We start from the raw sequence: 17,361 nt of genomic DNA on the forward strand, positions 1-17,361 counted from the left end.
TACCCCACGCCAGGTCACACTGAATCAGTGACAACTTCCCATCAAAATTTTTTTTTGAGAAAATAAATTCTAAAACCTTACTTTTGGCTCACTAAATATTCTGTTATGTTGTACTTTAAAAACTAATTTTATAACTAACTTTCTGGTGGTTTCAGTTTTATGTGTTTTCCACAACAGCGCTCCACCCCTCTGCTAATGAAAGAAAATGACGACACAGAGGCCTTAGATAAAAACACCTAATTACTTACTTGCCCCAGAGAGCCGAGCAGTCAGGCCTGCCAAGCACCCGGCATTTTATTACCCTCTGTGAAATATTTTAATTTTCCTCTAAGAGGATTTCAAACAATCCAGTGTTGCAAATGGCAGAGCTGCCTCCTCCGTAATTCAATTTGTTTCTCTGAACTTGAGCTCTGAAATCGCCTACGTGCGTTACTAAGAAGCGGTTGGTTGCCCTTCCCTCTTTGCTCTTGACTTTTTTACATCCTGACAAAGTCAGAGAGGTTTTGCCCGTGTTCCAGCTGCAGAAGGCATCTTCTCTATGGGGCTTCTGTTCTGAGGCTAGAAGCCTGCTTAGAGGGTGGGGCCTCCCCTTCCCTCCCCATCTCCAGGGGAAGGGTAGAAAGCTGCTCTTGGTGCACAGCTGCTGAAGCCAGGCCTGAGGCTGCTGCAAGCATCCTGAATTCATCCCAGAGCTCCCCACCCTTGCTTGGGTATTAAGCCCCCGGTAGTGCATGGTGTAGCCATGGGCCTATTGTAGTTGGGCCAGTTGATGCTCTGTGTTTTGGTGCTGGGGCATGAATGCAGTGGAATCAATATATGACGACTTGAAGCGCTACCAACAATGTAAAGTTAAAACAAATGGGATTAAGGGCCAGTGAGATGGCTCAGTGGGTAAAGGTTCTTGCTGCCAAGCCTGAAGACCCGAGTTCAAATCCTGGAAGCCACAGTGTTGAAGGCGAGAGATGACGCTACAAAGCTGCCCTCTGACCTCCACATGTGTGTCATGGCATGTGTGGGCTATACTTACACACATCACACCCACACGCCCACACATATATAAAATTAAAACCAAATACCCAACATACATCACCTCACACCCATTATGATGTTACTGTTAAATAACAAAAGAAATAACAAATGCCTGTAAGAACGCGGAGTGTCCAGGACCCTTGTATGCTGTCAGTAGGAATGTAAGATGATGCAGACACTGCGGAATACGGGGAGCCCCTGCAACACTTAATGCAGAGAAACGGTCACACAGTAAGGTACAAATAATGACCACAGGGCCTCAAGGATGTAGTAATAAGGGCAGCGGGGCTGCGTCCCCAGCACCCCAGGTGCCTGCTCGGCTAGCTTATGCCCCGAAATAATTACACGGACACTGTATTCTTTTAAACACTGCTTGGCCCTTTAGCTCTAGCCCTTACTGGCTAATTCTGATATCCCGATCAACCCATCTCTAATAATCTGTGAGAACTGGTCTTACCGGGAAGATTCTAGCCTAGTCCATCCTGGGTCGGAGCTTCATGGCGTGTGTCTGCCCGGGAGCTGGGCATGGTGTCTCTCTCAGGCGTCTGCTCCCGAGAGGAGAGCTGTCGAGTCTGACCTCACTTCCTCTTCCTCCCAGCGTTCTGTTCTGTTTACTCCTCCCACCTATCTTCTAACCAATAAAATGGGCCAAGGCAGTTCCTTTATTAGCCAATGACCTTCCTCCATCACAAGGACACCATAGAGCACTCATGCTCACAGCAACTAAGCTGTGGAAACACAACGTGGTTTATACACACTATGGAATACTGTTGAGTCTTAAAGAGGAAAGGCATTCTGGCCTCTGCTCTTACAGGGGTGAAGCGGAGGACATGGTGCTAAGAGAAATAAACCAGGCACAAATGGTCTGATCTCAAGAAGTATCAACTCAGAGATGGAGGGCTGAGGGGCTGCTGCCAGGAGCTCAGGGAAGGGCCTGGGAGGTTGGTACTAATGTAGCCAGAGGTTCAGTTTTGCAAGATGACAAGTGTATGGCTGGGTCACAGCCATGGGAATGCACATCCTCCTCCTAACCCGTGTGTTTAAAGATGGTTGAAAGGGTCCAGATGGCAAAATGGTCAGATATCGTGGTACATGAAGGAAACCACCCAAACAAACTCCATTCTAACCACTGATTTGAGTATTAAATATCCTCTAAGGGTCAAAATGTCTTAGAGATGGACCCCCTTAGGAGGTGGCAGAGTCTTTGAAAGGAGGGGCTGAGTAGGAGGTCTTAGAGTCACGGAGTGTCCCTCCCCCAGGACTCCGGTCTCCTCCTCTTTGGCTTTCTGGTACTATGGTGACTGGATGTCTCTGCCACATGCATCCACCATGATACATGGCCTCACCACAGCCCAGAAGCAAAGGTCCGACTGATCACAGACTGACACCAACCAAAATGACCTATCCCTTGTTCGAAGCTGGTTTCTCTTGGAAATCCGTTATAGACCCAAGGCTGATAAAGTGTGATTTGGTGATTGTCCACAGGACTGACTTTCTGGGACTAAACACCATCCTCAAGGATGGACATTGACAACAAAAGCCCCCCCCCCCCCCCCCACACACATGCCTGGATTAGTCATTTCTCTCCGAGTGGACTTTGCTTCCCATTGAAGCATTCGCTCACATGCCCCTCAGGCTGCATCCTCACGCTACCAGCAGGTGGGGCTGCTGATCCCATTTTACAGCTATGTGCCCTGAGGCCCCAGGAGGAGAGGTGGCTTTGCTCAAACACAGCTGAGTCAGGACCTGTCCCTAAATCTGCACTCATAGCAACTGCTGGTGACTCCTGTCTCTCTCTGGAATACTGCAGAGAGTGGCACTGTCAGGGAGTCTGCACAACAGGCTCATCTCTGCCTGCCTCCAGCACGGAGACTCTATCAGTTGATTGATAAATTTTCTGTGTGGCCTGCTGCTAGTAGGACACCAGAGGGAGTGAATTTTGGCAGAATTTGTCCCCCACAATTGTCACTTAAGGGCATGCATCCCCAAGAGTTTCTCAGGAACTAGGTTTCTTGAAGACAGCAAGGTGATCAAGTCATGCAGTGAGCCACACTAGTGAGCCGTGAGATCTTTCTGAAAGGCTGGGGAGCAGGAGGATAGGTGTGTGTCTAGGACACAGGAGTCCCTTGACATGGGAAGCAAAATTCCCAAGCTCCTTATGCTGTATATGGATGGCTCATATGTGTGTACTGCTCATATGGACTGAGACCTGCCATGCAAGTAGTGTGTCGTGTTTTGATGGCATATGGTATATGTGTATGGTATATGCAGTGGCTGGGAGGAGTGGTATATACAAGTGTTTAGCATGCGTGTATTGTGGTATATAGTATGTATATGCAACAGACTGTGTGTATGATGTAGGTATACAACGGGTGATGGTGTGTGACGTGTATGGATGGTACATTGTACCATGTGCTCTGTGTCCTGTGATGTGTAGTGTGAATGGCATGAAGGTATAGGGTATATGAAATACATTCTGTGCATGATATTCTTTGTGATGTGTTATATGGGGTTGGGTATTATATGGCGTTTGCTGTGTGTGCTGTGCTGTGAAGTATACATATGATCTGTTACATGTTATGGTATTCTATGTTACATGTAATGTGTAGCAACATAGAGTGTATTGGTATAAGGGTGTGTTCTGGTGTGAGGGTGTATCGTGGTGTGAGGAGTGAGGGTGTGTCCTGGTGTGAACGTGTGTCCTGGTGTGAGGGTGTGTCCTGGTGTGAGGGTGTGTGCTGGTGTGAGGGTGTGTCCTGGTGTGAGTGTGTGTCCTGGTGTGAGGGTATATGCTGGTGTGAACGTGTGTCCTGGTGTGAGGGTGTGTGATGGTGTGGGGGTGTGTGCTGGTGTGAGGGTGTGTGCTGGTGTGAGGTTGTGTCCTGGTGTGAGGGTGTGTTCTGGTGTGAGGGTGTGCAGGTAAAGTGTAGAGTAGAAGGTAGGACACTGCTATTAATAGCTCCATCGGAACTAGAATCCCTGGATGGGGTCTCTAACTCTAGACATCTTTCCCCAGAGATCCTGTTTGTAAAAGATGAAAACCAGGATTGCCGCTGAGTTTAGCATGGCGGCTCCTGTCATCTTACCCACCCTAGGCCACAATCTCCTTCACGCCTGCAAAGTCCTTTCTGGCTTCTTCCACATTCCTCTGTTTTCTTGTCTTGACCAGAGTGTAGCTACAGGGTGTCGTCTGAGTAGGAGCCACTGAGACTCACTGGAGCTAGACTGGACCGTGGGTTTGAAGCCAGGACCTGATTCGAGGGCATCTCTACTTCCCACAGCCATTTTCCCCTCCTTGTCCTCCCATTACAGCCTGGCCCCATGACTCACAGGGCTACAATCAGATTCTACCATTTGGGCATTACTCAGGCTCCCTGGTCAGGTGACACCACAGCCTCCTTAGGTGAGGACACCCTGAGGCTCCAGAGCTTCTAACAAGACACATCTGGGCTTCTCTGTTTAGAAACTACCTTCTCAGGGCCTTGTTTCTTCTGATTCAGATCCAGCTCCAAGGACATTCATTCTTTCTCCATAGTTCATGTTTTCAGAAACATGTCCTCTGTGGGCTCTCACGTGGCTTCAGTAACACACAGCTATCCCCCATTTAATGTTCAAATGTTAAGTACCAGGTCTGCCTGACTTCAAGAGCCTGCATCTGCTCAGCAGCTTCCACCAGGCAAGAGTGAGTGTGGGCGGAACAGCATGCCTTCCCAGGTAGGCAGAGAGCCGCTTCCATTGGGACACTTGGCTGTTTCTCTGAGAAGGGCAGGGTGACAAGAAGCCAGAAGTCTTGAGATTCAAAGAGCTGGAGACTACAAAGGCAAAGGCGTGAGCACAAAGAGCTTGCAGTAGGATTTCTGAGGCAGGGAAACAATTTGTAACAAAAGGATGACTCACCCTGCTTTCTTTGGAGGCCAAGTCTAGTTCGTTACCAAGCACAGTAGGAGTGGAAAGAAAAGCGCCGTTCTCTGAAGGGATAGTGCTCAGGTTTGAGGCTGGCCCGCGGGGCTTTCCCCAGTCTCTCTGCCACCTCAGCCCTTGCAGGACGCTCCATCTGTGCTTCGGCGGGTCTCCTGAGGACTGAGGCTCATCTGTGGCCTAAACCCCTCAGGCCCCAAGCTTCATCTCTCATGCCCATGTTTCCATAATGAGTTGAGCATCTCTAGGTTTGTGGGTCTCGGTGGGGTTATACCTGACTGGAATGCCATTGCCCTTTGCCCCTTGAGAGCTCCTCTGGAATTCCCTGGGACCCTCTGCTACGTGGTGCCCAGGAGCCACCTTAAACTTCCGATCCTGTCTTACCACCTTCTGGAGTTCTGGGACTACACGTGTGAGCCATCACATGTGGTTCATGCAGAGCTAAGGATTAAATACAGGGCTTCGTGAGTGCTAGGTGAACATGCTACCAACTGAGCTATACCTCCGCTCTGTGTGCTTGGTTTCTAAAGAATAAAAGGTACAAGCAAATCAAGAGGTCTCTGGATCACTGATTGCAGCTTTTGTAGCCAAGGATGGTTTGGGAAGAGAACAACTCAGCAATCTGAAGTTAGCAATTATGTGCTGGTGCTGCCATGGTCTGGATCTGGGGTCAATGTCTACCTCTCACTGCCATGGAAAGAGGCATGGGGATGATCCTGAGATTCCTACTAACTCATTCTCATTCACACTGGCCAGTGTAGCCATCTACCTACCTAGGTCCGTCTATCCAGTCACCCATGCTCATTCATCCATTCATTCTTTGACATTCACACCTCATCCATCTATCCATCCAACCATGCATCCATCTACCCACCCACCCACATCCATCCATCCATCTTTAACTCACATCCATCCATCTACGTACCTAACCACCCACATCAATTCAATCACCTATGCATTGAGAGTGACCCATGTCTATCCATCCATCCATCCATCCATCCATCTGCAAAATATATCCATCTATCCAAGTCCATCCACCCACCCACCATATCCATCCATTCACGCCCCACTCATCCATCAAAATTCACATATCCTTCTCTGTCCACTCACAATCATCCATCCATGTGCCCATAGCATCCATCTCTTCCTCTTTCCCTCCCTCCGTCCCTCTCCTTCACCCCACTGATAACATAGCTATTTACCAATGAAGTCACTTATCCCACATCCATCTAGAATTTCTTAGAAGTCTATTCCAGTGGACCAGAGGGGACTAAATTGCTGCTCACTGTCAAAGCACAAAGCTTCACGGGACACCAAGAACACAAGAACAGTTTCTCACATGGAGTGTTAAACAGCATGTAGGAGTCATGCCCTGGCCAGAGCCCTGTGTTCCTGGTTAAAAATCTGATCCCAGCACCAGTGGAAAGATACTGTATCTTTCCTGCCATTTCCTCTTGCGTGCTTCAAGCAGTCCTTCAGTTTGGAGCTCCAACTTTAGCTTGCAGGGTAGATGGATGAGCTGACTAGTTTTACCTGACATGTGTAGACAGTCATTTGGGAAGAGAAACTTCTCTTGTGTATATATACATTTGGAGACAAGGTTTCTCTGTGTAGCCCTGGCTGTCCTGGAACTCTCTCTGTAGACCATGCTGGCCTTGAACTCAGAGATCCAACTGCTTCTGTCTCCTGAGGGCTAGATTTAAAAGCATGTGCCACCAAACCAGGCTTGGAAAGAGAGACTTTCAATTGGAAAATGCCTCCATAAGGTCGGCCTATAGGCACGTGTGTAGTGCATCTTCTAAATGACTGATTTTGGGAAGACCCAGTGCATCTAAGTGGGGCCACCTTTGGGCTGGTGGTCCTGGGTGCTATAAGAAAGCAAGATGAGTAAATCATGAGTGGGTAAGCGAGTAACAGCATCCCTCCACGGCCTCTGCATCAGTTCCTGCTTCCAGGTTCCTGTCCCGACTTCCCTCAGTGATGGACTCTTATGTAGAAGTATAAGATGAAATAAACTTTTTCCTTCCCAAGTTGCTTCTGGTCATGGTGTGTCATCATAGCAACAGAAGCCAACAAAGACAATGGACTTCTGCCCCAGTCCCTTCTCAGGCTTCACCTGGACCAGGGAAGGATCCAGGCTAGAAGAGCCTGGGTGTGAAGCTGATCCTTTGGACACCAGGCCTTTCTCAAACCCAGCGCAGGGGGTGTGGTGGTTGGTTCTGATTTTCTGATTCGGGCCTTTTGATGGAGTATCTTTAGGGCTGTGGCCACCTGACTTTGCCTCTAGCTACCTGGCAGGTTTTGGGGGAACACCTGCTTCCTACCCAGAACAATGTTCCATCGTCTGATGGTTTTCCAGTTTCTGATTTGCTACCAGTGGTGTCCTCTCAGCAGGTAGATTCCCTGATGAGTAAACACAGCAGGTCCTCCACATGGCAACCACACACCAGGCATTGGGCAGGCACCCGCCACTCACAAACACACATCATCCTCACCACAATCCAACCATTTCCCCGGAGGAACAGAACAGAGGGGTTGGGTAACTTCATTCACACAGTGATGGAGGGGTTCGAAGTCAGGACAGCACAGGCATTTTTACCACGTATACCACCATTTGCTGATGGATGTCAGCCCACAGCAAAGAGCACCGTATGCCAGAACAATTTTGGAAAGACCCAGAAAGACGGGCGCAGAGGTCCTGGGGTGACAAACGTTGTGACACAGCAAGGGAACCTGCTGCCTGAGAAGTGAGTGACCTCCTGACCTGTGTTACAAATCAGTACTCCTGGTCCTGGGGCCTGGCAAGGATAGAGATATTCTGAAGGGACACATGTGGGCCTCCCTTCAGCTTATCAGACTACAGAAACAACACATGGAAATTTCCCCAGGAATCTTAGTCTGTGAGAATGAAAACGGCTGAAGTCTGGTGCTAGCCAGAGGGGAATTAGTCACCTAAACGCGATCTTACACAGTTCCCACTCATCAGACCATCCTGCAGGACAGACTGGAGCTCAGACAGTGACGGGCCAGTGATGGGTGGGACCATGCCCCGACCAGGGGCTTTAATTATGTATACCCCTTGCCTTCTATTTGAGCAAAACTTGTGCTATGACTTAGGGTAGGAGAGGGTCTCTAGACCTTTTTTGTGCCTCTTACCCAAGGTAAACCTCCCTTTCCCTGCTTTTCTCTATTAATTTTGTCTTTAATTGGACTACTGAGGATGAGCTCAAGCCTGGCTTGTAAGGAGGCGGTCCGTGCCTAAGCTCTGACTCCACCTAACTCCAGTTAACACAGCTCCTCCTCAGTCTCAGCATCTGCAACCCTACCCTGGGCAGATAGCTGACTTCTGACCCTGATGCTGCCTAGACACAGCGTCAGCTCACCTGAAGACACCACCCAAGCTTCCTGCCAGCCTTGGAAGCATTGCTCCATGCAGAATCCCCACTGTTCAGCCAGAGGTGACAGATCCCTAGAACTCCCTCTGACTGTAAAGACTCATAGGCATTGCAGTCTAAACCCACTGCCTGGGGCTGCGCCCGCACAGCCACCCCTGCCACCCTGCTCTGGGAGCTGCCCGCTCCTCTCTGCCAACTCTGTAGCACAGAAGCATTAGCGGTGTCTGGTTATTTCCAGAAAGTTTGGGGAACAGAAGAGAGCACTGCTGATCCCCCTTGCTTCCGAATCGGGGGAAAGAACATAAGAATGTTGTCATTTCGGGTGTCTCCCCTCCACCCAGTGCTCTACCACACGCGATGTCCAACCTGCTTTCCTCTTTGTCACTTTGCTTCCCCTAGCCTGCTGCCCCAGGGTGGCAGGGACGACTGCTCAGCTGGTAGAGGGGACAGAAGCTGCCTCCTCCTCCCCTCCCCAGCCCTGGCCTCCCTGTGACCGAATCACAGGCTCCTCAGCCACCTCTGGGGGCTCTCAGCTTCCTCTGGGCGTTCCTTACAGACCCATGCTGATACATTCAAGGGTTATAGCAGACTCAGGGCCAGGAGGGGAGGTCAGGGCTCCCACACATTTAGAGGGTCGCTCAGTTGCACAGGATGAGAAACACCCTACAGCTGGGCAGCAGGGAACATCTAGACGGGAGACGTCTGGTGAATTATCAAGAGGAGACCAGTGCTTCTCAACCAAGCAGGGAGCAGGCCAGTTAGCTGAGACAGGGAGTTACATCTCATTCCCGGGGATGTCTCGGTAACATCAGCCTCCTCCAAGAGACATACTTTGTGAACTGGTCACCCCAATTCCCCTCTCTGAAACCAGGCTCTTCCCAGCACTTCCCTGTGAGAGAGAGCATCGGCCACCACACTGGAGCCAGTCTCCTGATGTGCACATATTGGCCAATACAGTAAGACAAAATGACATAGTGGCAGCTCCTAGCTCAGGTCTCCAGAGAGCCTGCCTGGCCTCTATTCCCTCTCGTCTTCCTGTGGACATGTGAAGACTATCCTGGCAGAGGTGACAACATGCCAAGCTGAGCGGAATCAGCCTGGACCCAGTGCTATCCCGCCCCCTTTCAGCACAGCTATCTACATGAGCTGAGAGGCAGAAGGAAGGCCAGGAGAGGTGGGATGAGGCCCAGCTTGAATGCTCAGTGCCACTCACAGGCCACTGGTCACAGACTCCCCCGGAAGTCTGCAGATGCTCGAGTCTCTCTGATAAAATGGCGCAGTAGAACCCATGCAAATCCCACTTCAATTCATCTCTTGATGACTTAGACCCAGTGCAATGTAAATGCTAAGAAACGGCTGTTTCTGCATCGTTAGGGTGTAAGGACAAGGACATAAAGTCTACAAATCACCAATGTCCATGCAACTCAGTGCCGGGCTGTTTGGTACGGCACACCCTAAATGTGAACTCTGTGTCAGGACTCTTGAGCTGGCCTTGGGGTGAAGTTTCTAGATCTCTTTGTTTTTCCTAATGTGGTCACACCGAATGACCAGCCCCCCCCCCCCCACCCCATGCTACTGTTCTCTGTTTCTTTTTTTTTGTTTGTTTGTTTTGTTTTGTTTTTCGAGACAGGGTTTCTCTGTGGTTTTGGAGCCTGTCCTGGAACTAGCTCTTGTAGACCAGGCTGGTCTCGAACTCACAGAGATCCGCCTGCCTCTGCCTCCCGAGTGCTGGGATTAAAGGCGTGCGCCACCACCGCCCGGCTGTTCTCTGTTTCTTTGCCTTCAGCTGGACTACTGAGGACGAGTAGCCAAACTTAGCTTGTAGAGAGGCTGCCAGGCCCAGGCTCTGACACACATATCTGTGTGTCAGCACATTGGTTTCCGTGTGTGCACATGTGCAGATGTGCACATGTGCAGATGGGTGACAGTCGAGGGGCATCAGGCGTTTGCCTCAGGAGCCTTCCAGCGTGCTATATGGGATGGCATCTCTCATTGTACTGGGGCTTGATAATAGGCTCGGCTGGCCAGTCACTGTGCCCCAAAGGTCCACCTAGACCCAGCTCTCCAGTGCTGGGATCGGAAGTGTGCTCACTCACGCCTAGCCCAGATATGCTATGAACCACACAAGGAGGCCAGAGGATAACTTGGGGACTCAGTTCTCTCCTTTACAAGTACTGGAGATTGCCCTGCTGGTTGGGCCCAGCCGCAAGCCCTTCTTCAACTCAGTGAGCTACCTAACTGGCCCGTAGACCTGGTGTTTTAAAAGCGAGTCTGAGTATTGAACTGAGGTCCTTGTGTTTGCAAGGCAGTTGCTCCACCCACACCGTTTCCCCATTCCTCTCCCGCAGATTTCTGAGCCAGTGTTATTGTAGGGGTCTGGAGTGTGCTCACATAGAGTGACTAGTGTTTACAGCTGCTCTGAGCTCTGACTTGGAGCAGTTTGATGTGTGGCAAAAGCTAACCAATTATGGCTGGATGAGGTGGCACACACCTTTAATCCTAGCACTCAGGAGGCAGAGGCAGGTGGATCTGAGTCCCAGGCTAGAGTTACACAGTGAAACCTTGTCTCGAAAAGAAGTGTTTATTATTTTTAAAATTGTGTGTGTATGTGTGTGTGTGTGTGTGTGTGTGTGTGTGTGTGTGAATATGTGTGTTTCAATGGCAGGGATTAAAAATGAATATCTAGGCTCCAAAACCACAGAGAAACCCTGTCTCGAAAAACCAAATAAATAAATAAATATCTAAATCATACCAATCATCAGTAATAACTAGTAATAACAGTTTCTTTGGGTTTCACAAACATTGTAGCCATGTTAGGAAGAGAGTTAAGAGTTGAGCTAACCGCAGGGTGGTGGTGGTGCACACCTTTAATCCCAGCACTAGGGAGGCAGAGACAGGCGGATCTCTGTGAGTTCGATGAGAGCCTGATCTATAGAGCAAGTTCCAGGACAGGCCTCAAAGCTACAGAGAAAGCCTGTCTTGAAAAACAAACAACAAACAACAAAAGTCAAGCTGCCAATTATGTGATTGTCAGAATCAGCAGCCCATCAGGTACCCCACTATGGAGGATGCTCCCGTGCCCACTTACCAGGATCTTGGTGGTGTAGGCGCTGTTGATGGCGATGGCGTTGACCAGCAGCTCCATGGTTTTAGCATTGATGGAGCTGGGATCAGGGATCTCCTTGTAGTGGACATCGCCGACATAGGCCTGGACCACGGTCATGCGGTTGGTGGTCAGCGTGCCAGTCTTGTCTGAGCAGATGGCCGTGGCATTGCCCATGGTCTCACAGGCGTCCAGGTGGCGTACCAGGTTGTTGTCCTTCATCATTTTCTAGAGAACGGGATGTGAAAGGGAAACTGAGAGGAAGCGAGGGTGAGGGGAATTTCCCGGGCCTCAGCCTCCCCTTGACCTTCTGCATGTTCCAAGTGACCCCTGGGCTCCTTTAGCCCCACATCTGGGTCTTCTGCTCCTTTCTATTAATCATTTGGACCAGTTAACATTTGATAATTGAATTTATTAATTTTTGCCACAGAAGTCACTCACATTCTCTTTTGAGAACAAGGTCTCATGCGGTATAGGCTGGCCTGGAACTAGCAATTCAGTCAAGGATAACCTTGAACTCAAGATCTTCCCATCTCTGTCTTCCAAGTGCTGGATGACAGGTGTGTTCAACCACACACTGCTTCATCTATATTCTTTCTTTTCTTTTCTTTCTTTCTTTTTTTTTGTGATAGGGTTTCTTTATGTAGCTCTGACTGTCTTGGAACTCACTCTATAGACCAGGCTGGCCTCGAACTCACAGAGATCCACCTACCTCTGCCTCTCAAGTTTTGGGATTAAAGGTTTGTACCACCACTGCCTTGCCATGTATATTCTTAAAAACCATTTTCTATTAGATTTATTTAGTTTGTGTGTATGAGTATTTGCCCGCACATATGTATGTGTATCATGTGTGTACCCATAGAGGTCAGAAGAGGGCATCGGAAGTCCTGGGCTGGAGTTGCAGATGGTTGCAAACTACCACGTGGGTGCTGGGAACTGACCTGGGTTCCCTGGAAGAGCAATAAGTGCTCTTAATCTCTGAGCCACTTCTCCAGCCTTCTCATTTACATTCTTTATGGAAAAAATGGTAGGAAAGATTTTAAAAAAATTAAGACTGGGTCATCCCTAATTATTCCTATTTTAATGTAAGTGCTCCTCATTTGGTTCTGAATTTCTCAAATGCTTTCCTGGTGCCTGGTGAGAGACCCATCAGCTTCACCCTAAATAGATACATTCAGGATACATATGTATACAGATAAAATGTCTGTAAAAATAGGAAAACAATAATGTCATTATCACAAGGTGATAGAATTGCAGAATAGTACTGGCTTCTTCAAGCCTATAAATCACCTTTTCTATAATGGACATTTATTATAACATGCATAATAAAAACTACCTGTGTGCATCTGTGCACGCACACATGTGTATACATGAAACAGTCAAAGGAGCGTAGTTAGTGTTCTCTGTGACTCTCTGCCTCATCTACTTGAAACAGAGTCAATCACTGAATCTGGAGTATGTTGGCGAGACTGACTGGCCACCATCCTGTCTCTGCTGGTCAAAAGCCCTGGGGACACAGGCACACACAGTCAGGCCTAGCTTTTTACATGAGCTACTAAGAGTTTGAACTCAGGTCCTCAGGCTCACACAACCAACACTTACACACTGAACCATCTCCCTAGCCCCCCCTCCCCCCACCCCCCCACACACAGGAGAAGGAAAATAAATGTTAGTGAGAAGGCCCAGCAGATAGTGACTTGCTGGGACCCAGATGGTGGAAGGAGAGAAATGACACCCTAAGTTATCCTCTGCCTCCCGAAGTACACTGTGACACGTGTGTGCATGTGCGCACACACACAAATGTAATACAAAAGAAAATGCATATAGGTTACTGCCTATGACACATATTTCACTTATCAACATCCTTTCCTTTTAAATTTATAGCACTATCCTACCGGACCTAGCAGTAATTATTTCCTTCTCTGTGCCTTTGTTTCTGACCCAGTTCTATACTCCCAACTCCTAGATTCTCCCACAAGTAACTGAACTGGTGTAATTCTCAGGCAGGCCCTGCTGACACGCTGACCCCACGTGACAAGGAGCGCTTGTGAGAAGTCACCAGAGGCAACATCAAGTGGAGTCTGGCCCTAGGGATCTGATTTCCTTCATCCTGTTCCCTGGAGCAGCTCTTTATGACAGGATGAAGAGGGGCACAACCGGACAATTGAGATAGTTTAGTTCACTGAAAAGGAGTATCGGTGGGATAGAATGCTATTGTGTTTCCCCTCCTTATAACGTGTGATAATGACACCAGTGAGTGTCTGATCAATGAATTTGCAACATGCTTTATAGTCTGTTTTCTACTGCTATTTTGTAGGGATTTTGGGAGACCTGGGAGGAGACTGAAAATCCACTTCGCAATTGCTAAATTCCAGCTAAAGTGAGCTGAGCAAGATCACATGTGTGGTGAGATGAAGCCTGGAGTTTGAACCCAGCTCCTCCTTACCTCCCAGTTCCTCCTTACCTCCCATCTCCTCCTGACCTTCCAGCTCCTCCTTTCCAGCTCTTCCCAACCTCCCAGCTCCTTCTAACCTTCCAGCTCCTCCTTTCCAGCTCTTCCCAACCTCCCAGCTCCTCCTGACCTCCCAGCTCCTCTTGACCTCCCAGCTCTTCCCAACCTCCCAACTCCTCCTGACCTCCCAGCTTTCCCTAACCTGGCACTCTAGTTCATTCCATAACCTTCTAGTCCACCTGTCCTCATTGAAGGAACCTTGGCTCTTTGCTTTAAGAGTCTCTTATTGGAAGTCAGGCATGGTGGCACATTCGGGAGATAGAGGCAGGGGGAATGCTGTAAGTTCAAGGCCACCCTGGGCTGCACAGTGAACCTCTCTCTATGACAAACAAAACAAAACTCAAAACAAAGTATACAAATATCTCTCATCAGGACTGTCCAGCAAGGTAGCTGCAGAGGGATGATGGGCACATGAAGTGTGGCCCAGAGTGTATAGAAGACACTGGATTTACAGACATTATGAAAACAGATACCCAAAGGAAGCATCTCTTTTGTGCTGATTACTTGGTGGATTGTTGGTAATTTGGACATATGTTTGAATAATTTGTATTATTAAGGTTCATTAAGCTGCCTGGCTATTATTTTCTTTTTTCTTTTGGAGACAGGGCCTCGTGTATTTCAAGCTGACCTTGAACTTGCTATGTAAATGAGGATGATCTTGAACTTCTAAACTTCCTGCTCCACTTCACAAGTGTTGGGATCACAGGTGTGCGTAATTGTGCCCATTTTATGTGGTGCTGGGGATCAAATCCGGAGCCACGTGTGTGCCAGGCAAGTGCTCTGTCCCCGAGCTATATTCCCAGTCACATTCATATCCCCTCATATGTATACTTGCTCATACAGGCGCATGCGGAGGCTAGAGACTGACGCTGGCGTATCTTTTCTGCCTTATGTTCTGAGCAGGCTCTCTCCCTCAACCTGGGGGTTGCCATGTCAGCTATATTGGCTGACCAGCACGCTCCCTTTACGATCTGTCTATGTAGGGTCCCCAGGGCTGGGGTCACAGGTTCATGTTATGAGGCCTGACTTTTATGTGGGTGCAGAAATCTGGCCTTGGGCTTTCACACACAGCCCAGCAAACGTTTTATACTCTAAGACAGTTCCCCAGCCCTATCTTTAGAAGGGCAGTTACTAGGACGGTTAAAATGATGTGCCTGGATTGTATGCTGTTCCTGTTAAGACCTGCTAGCCCAAGAGCTCAGCACTGTGCTCTTGATGGTGACCCCCAGGGCAAGCTCAAAGGGGAAATGGTGGCCTCACTGTTTATCATGTGGTTTTGCCAGCCTCAAGCCAGAGATAAAAACTTCAGAAGACGCAAGGCCTAAAACTGTCTGCTCATGTCCCCAAACCAGTTCTGCCAAGCTTCACAGAGTCCCTGTGGTGTGGCAATGAGAACGTACTTCCGACCTTGCAACAGCTACCCTTGCCAGGCACTGGGCCCTTGAGGAGCACTGCGCGGTGACCTGTTCAGGCTTTGGTTTGTGGGAAGGGGTTTCTTTGAGAACTGTAAGAGAGGGAGCTGATAAGGGCTGTATCCCTTACACAGAACCGCCACTTGCTGGCACTTGCAGGGAGATCACTCTCTATATGAAATTACATCGCAGAGCGCCGTCCAAATTCTGGCTTGGAAACTGACGCTCGCCTTGCTCTCTGGCTGAGCTGCCAGTGTCTCAGAACAAAAGCCTTCTCAGCAACGCCTTGGTGTTGGGATCCTGGGAAACAGGAGTCCATGTTCCTGCCCAACAGGATGGGGGAAATCCCAAGGGAAGAGGAAGGACATGAGCAGACAGGACACTCTGGTAGTGGGCCCACCGGCCAGATCTGTAGCACGTGGGCTCTCTGATGATACATGAGCTGCTTCAGTAGGTACATAGGCATGTAGGGAAAGTCCTAGATTCCCACCTGGTCAGCACACATCCAGGTGGTACCTCACGTAACTGCTTGTAAACCCGCCTGGTTTTCAGTAACCCCTACCTGAGGGGTAGTGGCTTTCTGTGTGGTTTTGCTCAGCTTTCCCTCTCCCTACCTGTTGGGTTTTGTATTCTGGCTTGCACGGTGGTGTCTGAAAGTTTGCAGTGCTGTGGCCTCGGGCTTGCCAATTAAATCATCTATCACTCAGCCATATCGCAGTCCCATTTTATTTGCTAAGTCTGAGTTGATTGTCAATATGTATCAGGACAGTTTATATTAAGTATAGATTTTTGGCTTCTTTTTGAAAAAACTCCTGAAGGTCTGGCCAGCTCAGGTTGCATCCCCATAAAGTCGTGCTTGGCTGGGTTGAATAAGGGGACTCCTGGTGCAGGGTCTAACTCTCAGTTCACATCATGCCTCTAAGGCAAAGCCTGGCGGACCCACATCCCCTCTCCAAGTCCCTGCTGCAGTCACGCACTTCTTAGCTCATCTTTAAGTTCCGGGTCCTCCCTGGTTCCCCGACAAAAGCCCAGCTGGGACGGCCTCAGCCACCCGACACCGCTCTCCTTCCTTACCTTCACAGAATAGGCCAGGGAGATGGTGACAGCCAGAGGGAGGCCCTCGGGCACGGCGACCACCAGCACCGTCACACCAATGATGAAGAACTTGACGAAGTACTGCACGTAGACGGGCGTGCACTCTGTCAGCCATGGCTTCTTGTTGACCACGAAGGTGTCCACGGTGAAGTAGAGCACCAGGATGATTACTGTGATGGCTGACATCACCAGGCCTGTGACATGGGGACACCTGCTCAGAGGGCTCCAGGGGAGGGCTGAGGTGTGCACTAAACCCCTTCTGAAGGCCTCCTGGGCAGACCTCAATTTACCTCCTAGTTAGTTGTACTTCCTTGTTTTGTGGCCTAGAGCCAGTCCTAGGTCCTCAGGGAGCCTCAGTTGCCTCTTCTGTATGAGGCCTGGGGGAAGATTTCCTGCCTATGGTTTTGCAAAGCTCACATGGAAATGCAAGTAAAATGCCTACCACGGTGCCTGCCCGTATGACACTCAGCCACGCTATAAACATTTGTGGAGGGAACTCGAGTCCAGCGAGAGCCACCTGTATGCAAGTGTCGCACAATTAATGAGGTAAGGTTGAAATCTCACTCAACAAACACTTCCAGGCACCTGTGATGTGCCAGGTGCAGGGTGCTTCCTCCTTTAGGACACAGAGATTGGGCAGTAACAAATGCAGACACCCTGCCCAGGCAGAGGTAGGTAAGAAACCAGTAGGGAAGAACACAGAAAGAGTGTTGGGATGATAGGCACGAGTGTGTGTGTGTGTGCGTGCCACCATGCTTGGCTATAGGAAGATCACTACAGACATGGATTGATGCCGTGAAGGATGCTACAGAGTGGCTGCCGGAGCTAGCACGACCAGGGATGGTGTCTTGGAGTAGATGTTATTTGAGGAGCTATCAGGATGTGCAGTGGTCCTGG

The 17,361-nt window shown here is 49.3% G+C and overlaps 1 protein-coding gene across 12 annotated transcripts in view; it reads right to left on the reverse strand.

Annotated features, from left to right (window-relative positions):
• Atp2b2 (ATPase plasma membrane Ca2+ transporting 2) overlaps positions 1–17,361 on the reverse strand; it is a 318,107-nt gene that overhangs the window by 39,519 nt on the left and 261,227 nt on the right. For all 12 annotated transcript variants that reach the window (XM_041643604.1, XM_041643656.1, XM_041643646.1 and 9 more), the window contains 2 exons: positions 16,444–16,658; positions 11,431–11,673 (listed from right to left, as the gene is read on the reverse strand). In XM_041643604.1, coding sequence (XP_041499538.1) covers positions 11,431–11,673; positions 16,444–16,658 — 458 coding nt within the window. The remainder of the gene's footprint in view (positions 1–11,430; positions 11,674–16,443; positions 16,659–17,361) is intronic.

Source organism: Microtus oregoni, unplaced genomic scaffold, assembly GCF_018167655.1.
Source record: "Microtus oregoni isolate MIOR12 unplaced genomic scaffold, Mior012 000002F_ref0000024, whole genome shotgun sequence".
Lineage (NCBI taxonomy): Eukaryota > Metazoa > Chordata > Mammalia > Rodentia > Cricetidae > Microtus > Microtus oregoni.